This window comes from Saccopteryx leptura, chromosome 8 (genome assembly GCF_036850995.1).
Source record: "Saccopteryx leptura isolate mSacLep1 chromosome 8, mSacLep1_pri_phased_curated, whole genome shotgun sequence".
Taxonomy (NCBI): domain Eukaryota; kingdom Metazoa; phylum Chordata; class Mammalia; order Chiroptera; family Emballonuridae; genus Saccopteryx; species Saccopteryx leptura.
The window spans coordinates 51,284,664-51,296,702 of record NC_089510.1 but is presented as its reverse complement, the minus strand read 5'-3'; the positions used below and the strand labels follow the sequence as shown (position 1 = coordinate 51,296,702).

Below are 12,039 nucleotides of genomic sequence, written 5' to 3'. Positions count from 1 at the left end.
ATAGTGAAGGGTAAAGTCTTTTTTTTTATTTATTTTTTATTTTATTTTATTATTTTTTTAATGGGGCGACATCAATAAATCAGGATACATATATTCAAAGATAACATGTCCAGGTTATCTTGTCATTCAATTATGTTGCATACCCATCACCCAAAGTCAGATTGTCCTCTGTCACCTTCTATCTAGTTTTCTTTGTGCTCCTCCCCCTCCCCCTTTCCCTCTTCCTTTCCCCCCTCCCCCCCATAACCACCACATTCTTATCAATGTCTCTTAGTTTCACTTTTATGTCCCACCTACGTATGGAATAATGCAGTTCCTGGTTTTTTCTGATTTACTTATTTCGCTTCGTATCATGTTATCAAGATAAGGGTAAAGTCTTGATCCTTCATTTTGGGCAAAAGCAGTCTACATATATGTCAGCCACTCTCCTTCCTCATCAATTGAGTTGAAGATCTCCAGCGTCTGTACAGGACCAGAGCCTGAGATGTATCAATACATCCACAGCTCAATGTCTTCTAGTTCTGTAGCAGTGTCAGTGGTCAGGAGTACTTGGCAAACTTCCTTCCAAAGGGGCTTGTGGGCCGTCTTCCTCTGATGATGCTTCCAGAATATCATTGCCAGGCTCTAGACTGTAATGAACAGGATTATTTGAATTAGTATCTGGGAAGGCTTCTTTAACCTATTGGTGATAAAGCTTAAGCATAAGACATTAAACTTAGAGTAGCTGGTCATACAAGCATGGGAAACAAGGAAGGTTGTATCCCATAGCCCTGACTGTTCATTTAATTTACAGATATTGTTTACCCATTTTAATGCTTCACTTTTGGAGCACGCTGTTACTGTGCTACAAAGAACAGCAGGATGGCAAAAGTCTGGCAATGAGGGCTTATTTTTTGCAGGTGAAGTTTGAACCACTAGAGCAACTCTGTCCCCACAGAGATTTCCAAAATGACAGTTTTTTTTTAGTTCCTCAAAAACTGGATTGCAGCCTGAATAATATCAAAGGAATGACATACCCACTGGCATTGTTAGAATGTTTCTCTCAGTTTTAGCAGAGGGGAGAAGTTATTTTTTTTTTTTTTTTTTTTTTTTTTTTTTTTTTTTTTCATTTTTCTGAAGCTGGAAATGGGGAGAGACAGTCAGACAGACTCCCGCATGCGCCCGACCGGGATCCACCCGGCACGCCCACCATGGGGCGACGCTCTGCCCACCAGGGGGCGATGCTCTGCCCATCCTGGGTGTCGCCATATTGCGACCAGAGCCACTCTAGCGCCTGGGGCAGAGGCCACAGAGCCATCCCCAGCGCCCGGGCCATCTTTGCTCCAATGGAGCCTTGGCTGCAGGAGGGGAAGAGAGAGACAGAGAGGAAAGTGCGGCGGAGGGGTGGAGAAGCAAATGGGCGCTTCTCCTGTGTGCCCTGGCCGGGAATCGAACCCGGGTCCTCCGCACGCTAGGCCGACGCTCTACCGCTGAGCCAACCGGCCAGGGCTGAGAAGTTATTTTTAAAAAGTTCCTGTCAGGCTCTACTATCACCTTCCAATCTGACCAAGTTTCTGATCAAAGTTTATTAAATTTGTTCAAATATCTTGTCACGTTTTAGCCTGATGTAAAGCCAGGAGACGCGGCCACCATCACAGCCGCCTGGCCCATGCAGGTTCGCATTGGATTCGGACAGTTGGTAAAGAAACCACAGAGCCAAGAGATGGGCCATCATCTTTAATCCTAGCCTGCACCTGGCAGACAAGTAAAAACACACACTGGGTTCCAAAATCCACTCATTCAGTGCTCACAAAGCTACTGACTTATCCGAGTTTCCTAGAATCAAGGGTTTCTAGCTCACCAGCCTTATTCACCTTTGTTCCCCATCTCCGTCTCTCTGCACAAACTCTGCACAAACTGGCTTCTCCTTCAACACTCCATCATCTTGGCTGCTTCTCCTGGTCTCCTCCACGTGGCCTCTCTTTGCTCTGCTCTCTATTCTCTCCTCTAATGCTAATCTCAGGAACCGAGAGTGCAAGCTCCTGGTCTGCCCCACTTTATAGTGCAGAAATCAAAACCTTTAATCCAATATACAAAACAGGGAAGTCTCTGATACAAAGTCCACCCCACATCAAAAAGGGTGGAAAAGGCTTAGTTTTAAAACCAAGTCCCAGGCTACAAGGATCCTGCCTGCCCACAGCCTGCCCCCAACACACATTAATACAATCATGCCCATTCCAAGCATAAGGGCAACTAATATCATCACCTGGGAGACCAGCTTCCAAGTGGACAGCACCACCTTTAACAAAGTGAGCATAATATATTTTATCTGCTCAACACAAGATCAAACAGCAAATATTTCTGGCAGTACTACACAACCCCATTTATTTTAATTTTAGTTTCTTCTTGGCTGTTTAAGGCAATAATATATCTAGAAAATCTCTCAAGAGCCCCATCAATTTTGGGAGAGGCTCCTATTCGGCCTACTTTTGAAGGTAGACATGAAAGCACTGGAGAAATTGTATATTTAAATAGGGTCTTGAGGACAATCTGTTCTCCAGTGTCCCAGTAATCAATTAAGACATCAATTTCTGGGCCAGTGTCTCAATAATGAGCACTTCAGAGGGAGTAATAAGGAGGCCTAGGGTGTTGTTTTAGATACCTTTTGTATTTTTTATTATCAGCCTTTTGCAGTGAATGTTTTTGTGTGTGAAAGGGAGAGAAGCGTCAACTCTGTTTCACTTATTTGTGTCCATTGATTTCTCCTTGGAACCAGCAATCTTGGGGAGTCGAGCTGGCACCATTAAGAGCAAGCCAGTGACCCATGATTGTGCTGGTGACCCTGGCACCCTGTGGCAAAGCTCTATCCACTGCACCATGGGTCAGGGCCTGCAATGAATCTTTCAATGAAGGTATTTTGGAGTTTTGAAGGCTTTTGTAAGCTTCTGCATACCAATTAAAGTAGGCATCCCATTTCTTTTTGTTCAGCTGGGATCCTTCTCTCTCAAAAGCATTTCTTAAGTGAACAGTTTTGTCTAATGGGAACCTGCCTTATAATGACCATTGCTAATACTTTGTCATTTTGCTAAATATCTGCAGTTTCTGCTACTATAGTTGTTTAAACAGGTGAGCCATAAGGTGGAACACTCAACTTTTTAACATAATGGATCCCATTCATCTTAGACTTGATCTGCATAAAACAAGATAAACAAAGCTTTGCACCTATGTATATCAGCAGTAACCAAGAGATGTTACAGTGTCCTAAGAAAAGTCCCTGTTGGCACTTCCAAGAATTCCTGTGGAACCATGCACTGGGGAAAAAATTGAACCAGAAACCCCCAGGAATGGGACTATGGACTGATTCCAAACAAATAGGGAACTGCAGCTGCTACCACACCAACAGTTCCCAACATGGAATCTGGAAATAGAATAAGGGCCAGGGTTTCCCTCTGTATCAGCAGTAACCAAGAGACGTTACTGTGTCCTGGGAATTGCTGTCTGAAAGGGTAGGGGCTTGACTCTGAGGAGAATCTCCTACCAGGAAATTCTAATCAGGAAATTTCAGATTAACTGTTTATAAAGTTCACATTTCTGGGAAAGGTTGACTAATGCAATTAAGTCTTGGTTTGCTATCATGGGGGCTATAGATAAGGTTTTACCTCTAAGGGGAATGGTGGGCTTGTGATCTCTTTTCATGAGTTCTTGATCCCCTTTGATTGTACATGTTAAGCAGGACCCCTGATGGTGGCCCATCTCCTTGCCCCTGAGAATACTATGTTCTATGAGCTACCTCTAGGGCAGGGGTCCCCAAACTACGGCCCGTGGGCCACATGCGGCCCCCTTAGGCCATTTATCCGGCCCCCACCGCACTTCTGGAAGGGTACCTCTTTCATTGGTGGTCAGTGAGAGGAGCATAGTTCCCATTGAAATACTACTGGTCAGTTTGTTGATTTAAATTTACTTGTTCTTTATTTTAAATATTGTATTTGTTCCCATTTTGTTTTTTTACTTTAAAATAAGATATGTGCAGTATGCATAGGAATTTGTTCATAGTTTTTTTTATAGTCCGGCCCTCCAATGGTCTGAGGGACAGTGAACTGGCCCCCTGTGTAAAAAGTTTGGGGACCCCTGCTCTAGGGAACTCTGTAGGTTTGCTGCTCCTCTCCCATCCTCCCCTCGCCACTGCTGTTACAAATTTACTGCCCATACAGTAACTATACTCATTACCTCTGATGTTTAAGTGCTGCCCCTGATCCCTGGATATTCCAGAATTTTGTCATCTGTAACAACTTCTTCTACTCTCAGTCCTGGCCTACAAAGAACAGATTTTCCTGGACTTTCAACAATGCATGAAAGTCCCACTCTCTCCAGTGTATTTATTACCATCTCGGCTGATGAAGTATTATTCAGGCCTTCCTGAGAAATATACAGTGGCAGGTTTTCTGGGCTTGTGTAGTAGGCTCAATCCAGCATTCCAACTTCTCTAAGCTTTTTGAGCCTACTGCCTTTACTATGGGCTGTGTTTTTCTCCAATCTTCCTGCACCAGCACCACCTCGGTAGTGTATTAGAACTGTGTTGGGCAGATAAAATATATTATGCTCACTTTGTTAGAGACGGCGCTGCCCACATGGAAGCCCATCGCCCAGGTGATATTAATGTGTGTTGGGGTGGGCTGTGGACAGGCAGGATCCTTATAGCCTGGGGCTTGGTTTTAGGACTAAGCCTTTCCCACCCTTTTTGATGTGGGGTGGTGCAATCCCATCATGCCTCAGATAAGTGACTTTGTATTAGAGACTTCCCTAATTTTGTATATTGGATTAAAGGTTTCGATTTCTGCACTATAAAGTGGGGCAGACCAGGAGCTTGTTCTCTGGGTTCCTGAGATTAGCATTAGAGGAGAGAGCAGAGAGAGGCCACGTGGAGGAGTCCAGGAGAAGCAGCCAAGATGGCGGAGTGTTAAAGAAGAAGCCAGTTTGTGCAGTTTGTGTAGAGAGAAGAAAATGGGGAACAAAGGTGAATAAGGCTGGTGAGCTAGAAACCCTTGATTCTAGGAAACTCGGATAAGTCAGTAGCTTTGTGAGCACTGAATGAGTGGGTTTTGGAGCCCAGTGTGTGTTTTTACTTGCCCGCTGGGTGCAAGCTAGGGTTAAAGCTAATGGCCCACCAGTTCTTGGCTTTGTTGTTTCTTTACCGACTGTCCAAATCTATTGCGAACCTGCACGGGCCAGGTGGCTGGGATGGTAGCCGTGGATACTGGCTTTACAGGAGTTTTTGGGGAATGTTCACTACCTTTTGGTTTATCATTTTTTTAGACTTAAAACAGTCAGTAGGGCATGAATCAGTTGTAAATTATTGGAATACCTCCACTGGTTAGAGGTACAAGGGGATGCACTAACTGGTACAGTGTCCCAGCATGAAATTCACCCGGCAATTTCTTTTTTTTTTAAAGATTTTATTTATTGATTTTAGAGTGAGGAGGGGGGAAGAAGCAGGAAGCATCAACTTTTCATAGTTGCTTCCCATATGTGCCTTGACTGGGCAAGCCCAAGGTTTCGAACCAGAGACCTCAGTGTTCCAGGTCGACGCTTTATCTACTGTGCCACCTCATGTCAGGTTTTCCTGGAATTTTTTTTTTTATTTCCTGGAGGGCATTATCCTAAGTGAAATGAGTCAGAGACTAATACCATATGATTTCACTTATATGTGCAATCTAAAGAATAATGTATAACTGAACAAACAAAACAGAAACATACTCATGGATACAGAGATGAAACTACTCTTTTGACAATAGGTCCATGATTCCTGAATCAAATATCTGGGCCTGGATTCTCTTTCTTTAGAATAAATTATTTCTGAGTATCACCAGGTCTTCCATCAGTTCTTTCCTCATGATCACTTATACCAGAGTCTCAGTGTATGACAGTTTTGGTTCCTACTGCACAATCCTGCCCCAACACAACAAAATCCTTGGTCACTGTTCTGCTGTTCTCATAATTTTTTTAATCTTCTCTTTATTCTCATACTATAATACTCCAGTATGCTTTCCTTTGGTGCTCCTTTCTCTTTTTAAAATGAGCCCTTAAATTTCTACAAGATGATACAGCTGTTTCCCTTCTTCCCAAGATAATATCTGTAAACTTATTTTTTTTAATTAAAAAAAAATTTTCTTTTAAAGCCAGCCTCTAGAGACTCATTACAGGTGACATTTTGAATCCTAGGTGAGAACTATTTTAAATGTCTATTTTATTGGTTTTAGAGAGAGGGAGGGACAGCAAGAGAGAAACGGGAACTTGGATCTGTTCCTGTGTGTGCCCTGTTCGGGGATCAAACCTGTGGCCTCTGTACTTGGGGACAATGCTCCAACCAACTGAGCTATCCAGCCAGGGCACATGTAAACTGTTTAGCATAGTGTGCTCAATAAATAGCGATGATGGTGATGATGATGATGACGACAACAACAACGATGATGGCAATGATAATGATGCCACATCACTCCCTTATATAGGTTTAGAAAGATTTGACAATTTCTTCCAATGTTTAACACCCTGATGCAAGATTTTCTTCATATCTCACTTATATTTCCTGCTATAAATAAAGCACTGCTAATAAGTTCTGGATATATGCAATTACTCAAGGAGGATGAAAAATCTTTAAATTCTCATTGATCTACCATCTTGTTTCTTTTAAGTCTTGCTACAGTATCTTTTTTTCCAATCCAAGACTATTTAAACCCTGAGGACATTCACACATGTTAATATGCATGGCTGGTTTGGACACAGAAACAGATTTATTTTTAACGTTAATAAAACATTTCTTTTCTTTTAAAATTGATAATGAGAGTCTCAAACTCTGAGACTCTAACTCAAAAACTAAATTGGAAATTAAAGAAAAATTTGTTTTAAAAAAGGGACAGATTTAATTGTTTGGATTGATTTTTTAAATTTTTTTAATGGAACGGACTTGATGTTTTCCCATCAAGTGGACACAGCTCAGCTGTTTTCACAGAGGTTGTGACGTCTGAAGCCTGAGGGCAAATACTTGATGTGTGCAGTTAAAAAGTGGCAGGTGGACTGGTAGAAACAGCATATAACTAGTTCGTGCTACCCATCAGCAAGGCAACCAAACCCTGGGTGGTTTTAAATTTCACATATCTACTTTGGGTTGCAAATGCGAATTTAAGAAAGTTAATTTTTTCATAGTCAGTGATCTGGAAGTAAAGAGCCCCTGATTCCTACTCTGCGTCTCTGGTCTCTCTTATCTGAACTTAACCTTCAGCTTGACTTCATGCTGGGCCTACAGTATAGAAACAGATCTGTTCACCTTGGTGACTAAATCAAAGACTATGATGTATAATACTATTTTTAGTCTGATAGCTATGCTTGAATCATCTAGCCTTTCCAGCATCATGCTTTAGGATTCGTTCCTTTCATTCTGATTGAGTGCAGAGAATTCCTGTCATCCATCTTTCCATCAGCATCTCAGCATCTCAACCCAGGGACTGAGATGGTTTGTATAATCATCTTATGTCCATGGGACTTTTCCATCTTTACTATCTGAGGCCAAAGTTATCTTTCAAAGACCCCCCTTATCTCCCCTTTGTCAAGATTCTTTCCAGACATTCAAAAATATGTACTTCTAGCCTGACCAGGCAGTGGCACAGTGGATAGAGCGTTGGACTGGGACGCAGAGGACCCAGGTTCGAGACCCTGAGGTCACCAGCTTGAGCCCAAGGTCACTGGCTTGAGCAAGGTGTCACTGGCTCAGCTGGAGCCCCCCAGTCAAGGCATATATGAGAAAGCAGTCAATGAACAACTAAGGTGCTGCAATAATAAGTTGAAGCTTCTCATTTCTCTTCCTTCCTGTTTGTCCCTATCTGTCCCTCTCTCTGTCTCTCTCTGTCACATGCATGCACACACACACACACAAATATCTATAATATATACACACACACACACACACACATACACAAATATATATATATTTATACATATACACACACTTCTCTGTCAAGGCAGCAGAGAGCTCTGTTCATCTTGAGTATAACAAAAATTCTAAGAAGTCAGGTTGACAGAAAAAGGAGTCCAGGGGCCTCTAGCCAACATTTGAGAAGACCTCTGTCTTAGAAGGCAGTCATGCAGAAGATGGTTTGTTAGGGAGAGAGGTGTGTAAATCAGAAGCGGGAATATCAGTTAGGAAGCTGGCACAAGTATGGCATTTCTAAGGAGCTGAACTAGAAGAAACCTCCTAACATTTCCAGCCTGGATCCTGGTGCCTGGGCTCATCAGACCAAGGGCAGGGTCAAGGAACCTCCACTACAGAAGCAAATCCAAATGACAGAAAAATGGAAATTTAAGGAGTTGTAGAAGCATTTCTGGCTTTCTGCAGGGTGTGTAGGGACTTCTGTGCAGACTGTCATATGACAATCTACACCCACCCCTATTACTCACTCCACGAAAGCTTCCTGTTCCCATTCTCCTACTACTAATGCTCCCTCATCACCCCTAACCCCACTCGACTCCAACAAGCTACACAATTCATGTTTGCTAGGATTCTTCTCCTCTCCTCTCCTTTCTGCTTCTCTTTTTCTTCAGTTGTATAATCCTCATATCTTCTGGATTGTCCTTGATTGAATGAGGTATGTTATGTATGTATTATTAACCCTATTTATATTAATACATAAGGAAACTGAGAATCAGAGAAATTAAGCGCAATTTGCCTAAGGTCACATGCCAAAGTCCACGCACTTGCTGCATTATCCCCTGCTGACACCTGCCTCCCAGCTCTTCCAGCTAACGAGAACAGCAGAGGGACCCAGTAAGATGGAAAGCACCTTGGTCTGAAGATTGAAACCTAGGTTCTGGCCATGGCTCTTGCTGGTGTTTGGTAAATCCCTCTTTTCTTTACTCTCTTTTGCCACATAAAATGAATGCTTTCTGTAATTCTTCCATATATAATAGACTGTTAGGACAATTTACTGACTTTTTACTCTGTACTTTATATATTTAGCAAACTTGTGAGTTCATAGCTTTTAATCTCAGAAATAATAGACAAGATCAGATCTACAGTCAGATTTTGAGAAGAGAAGCCACTTTGCCACACGCTATGAGCATCACTGACTGGCCCTACTGTCCCAATAGAGAGTTACCTTCTGAAATATTGAGTATTTCAGAATTCATGGCTATTTTTAAAAGGTCTCTTTTCATAATAAAAACACTGAAAAAGTACTAAGGACTCTAATATTTATGTCACACTTGTTTATATGTAACTATACTTGTGTAGTTATGAATAGGGGATAGCATAATTGGTGCCAGGATGAGGAAGACTAGGGGGCTTCATTAGTAGACAGCCTTGACCTAAGACCCAGCATCTGTGGTTTCTCCAACCCCGTGATTCTGAGGTAGACTCTGTAAGTATAGGGTCCTACAAATACCGAGATGTATTTCTCTCTCCTTGTCCACTAAAAGCATTTATTAATCACTGTAATCAAACTGTAGCTTAATAGGAAATAATTTGAGAAATGGGAAATCTTATGTGCTTCCTCATAAAATGTGAAAACTACTGATTCTGATCTCTTTTATGCTTCCTTTATTATTATATGCCTTTAATCCTTAATATTTATTCACAAGAAAGTATTAAGAAATGTATAAGGAACAGTAGAGATAACTACCTATATGATTAAAAGCATTTTGTTACATGCGGGCAAGCTTAAAGTGCAGCAAGTTTCAGAAATGTTGCCATACACTGACATTTTTCCTTTTCTATTCTACTTTAACTTTGCCACCACCCCATCATCTCTGAGTGAGTCTTTCCTTTCTGTTTACCATCTCTCTATACCCTGCTTCCCAATTCCTGTGGTACCCAGCCTCCATCATCCCCCTTGAGGAACAAGACCTGTTTTGCTTCTTTCAAGCTCTAAAATTATATGATTTCATAAAATGAGAGGTTTTCTTTAGTTAATAAGGATGTCTACTAAAATTGAGGGGTAGAAATGGCATACCTCTACCTCCTGTGTAGAGTCATGTGCCCTGTTAATCCTGCTTCCTGTTGGCTGGGAAGAGCTTCTCTGGTATGAAAGCTCTGAAATAATGGGTCTGGAGCCTAAGATGGGTGGGGGTGTGTGTGATTATCCTGGGTGGCCAGAGACAACTTTTTAAGGGAGTGAATCCAAGTTGTACTTAGAGTGGGAAACTAAAATTCTAACCTGGGAAGAGATGCTGATTGTCAGGTCTAAGTGATGTGGTAAGGACAGGAGGCAACTCATTGGTTGAAAGCCAGGATGGTTGGGGAGAAGTTTGCATGTAGAGCATGAAACTGCCCAGAACAAGGGGTTTAGAGCTAAGCCTGTGTGCAACAGAACACCTGCTTCTTCAGTGGCTTGAAGTTCCCCTTGGGACACCCAGAGCTGCTCTATAAATTAGCCCATAGCCAAAGTCATGGTACTTGGTGGGGAAGAAAAGTGTTGGAACAAGAATGAATTATTGCTGGAAAGCGTGTTCTAGAATCACAAGGATATGGCGTCAATTGTGTGCAGCCTGGGTAGTGGTAAAGTATGTGGACCCACAGAAGTAGTGGTATTTGAGTCAGGCTTTAATGATGAACAAGAATCCAGAAAGCAGAGGCAGATGGGAAGAAATATTCCAGAATAGCATACGGAGGAAAAAAACAGGTAATACAAATTATATTTAAAAAATTATTAGTAGCTAAATCTAACAAGATCACAGTTTTACAGTATGCAAAGAGGAAAAAATAAGGGTGCTAAAAAGTTGAGTTATTTTTGCCTTGGCCATTGGCTCAGCAGTAGAGTGTCTACCTGGTGTGTGGAAGTCCCAGGTTCAATTTCTGGGCAGGGCACACAGGAGAAGTGACCATCTGCTTCTCCCCCCTTCTCTCTCTCTCTCTCTCTCTCTCTCTCTCTCTCCTCCCCTCCTGCAGCCATGGCTCGAATGGTTCAAGCAATTTGGCCCTGGGCGCTGAGGATGGTTCTATGGCTTTGCCTCAGGTGCTGAAATAGCTAGGTTGCAGGTTGCTGAGTAGTGGCCCCAGGTGGGCAGAACATTGCCCCGTAGGGGGCTTGCCAGGTGGATCCCTGTCAGGGCACATGTGGGAATCTGTCTCTGCCTCCCTACTTCTCATTTAAGAAAGAAATAAAAAAGTTGACTTATTTTTGAGTCACATTGTTGATGACTTTGGATTTTAGGCTGAAGGCAATCAATGGTAAAGTTCTTAAAATTTTTGAATAGTAGAGTTTCCGGTAAAATGGTAGATTAAATATACACATCTAATTCCATTACCTCCTGAAATTCCATTAAAACTAAAAAAAGTTTTTTTTTTTTTTTATTTAAATGGAAAAATTTAATAAGTATAAGAATAGGAAAGGAGACAACAGTTTGGAATCTGAAAAGTAGGTGGATGAGTGGTAAATAGAAAGACAAGAGAGCTACATCTCATCTATTATCCGGTAAACCCAAGAAACAACCCAGTTTATACCCCCAAATTATCAGAAACTTCAGGAATTAGCAGGACTGGTAACCAATTGAGGGTGAAAATTAAAAGAAAAGATCCAGGCCAAACTAAAGAAGATTGGGTAAAGGTTGTTTGAGAAGCAATTAGAGCTGAGCTCTCCTTTTCCACTCCACAAGACTGAGCAACGTCCCTCTCCCACCCTGGCAGAAGTCTGGAGTCTTGTTCTCTAGAGAGGGTAAAGAAACAATGTTTGAATTGATAGACATCTTACACATTTGAGGATGGAGTTACCACACTGAAAACACATAGATGAAGTAAGTTGTGCATATTAAGTGAAGACTGCAGAGACCTCACCACAACACACACATAAACACACCACACACCCCTCTTCTCTCACTTGGCTCCCAGAATGCTAACAGCCAGACTTCTACCTTCTAGGCAAAATACCGCAAAACCACCAGCCCAAGAGCAACGAACTAAAGATAGTTTCCCAGCAAAGGTTCACCTAGATTCCTTTCCAATAAAGCTAAAGTTAATAAGCCAATCCATAGACTCAAATCCTCCAAACAAATTTTTAGTTTCTCACTCTTAATCAT

The 12,039-nt window shown here is 41.9% G+C and overlaps 1 protein-coding gene across 2 annotated transcripts in view; it reads right to left on the bottom strand.

Moving 5' to 3' along the window:
* Positions 1-253: 253 nt before the first annotated feature.
* The window catches only part of CD86 (CD86 molecule), an 82,249-nt gene continuing 70,463 nt past the window's right edge, over positions 254-12,039 (bottom strand). For both annotated transcript variants that reach the window (XM_066347252.1, XM_066347249.1), the window contains one exon: positions 254-629. In XM_066347252.1, coding sequence (XP_066203349.1) covers positions 625-629 — 5 coding nt within the window. In that variant the 3' untranslated portion in view covers positions 254-624. The remainder of the gene's footprint in view (positions 630-12,039) is intronic.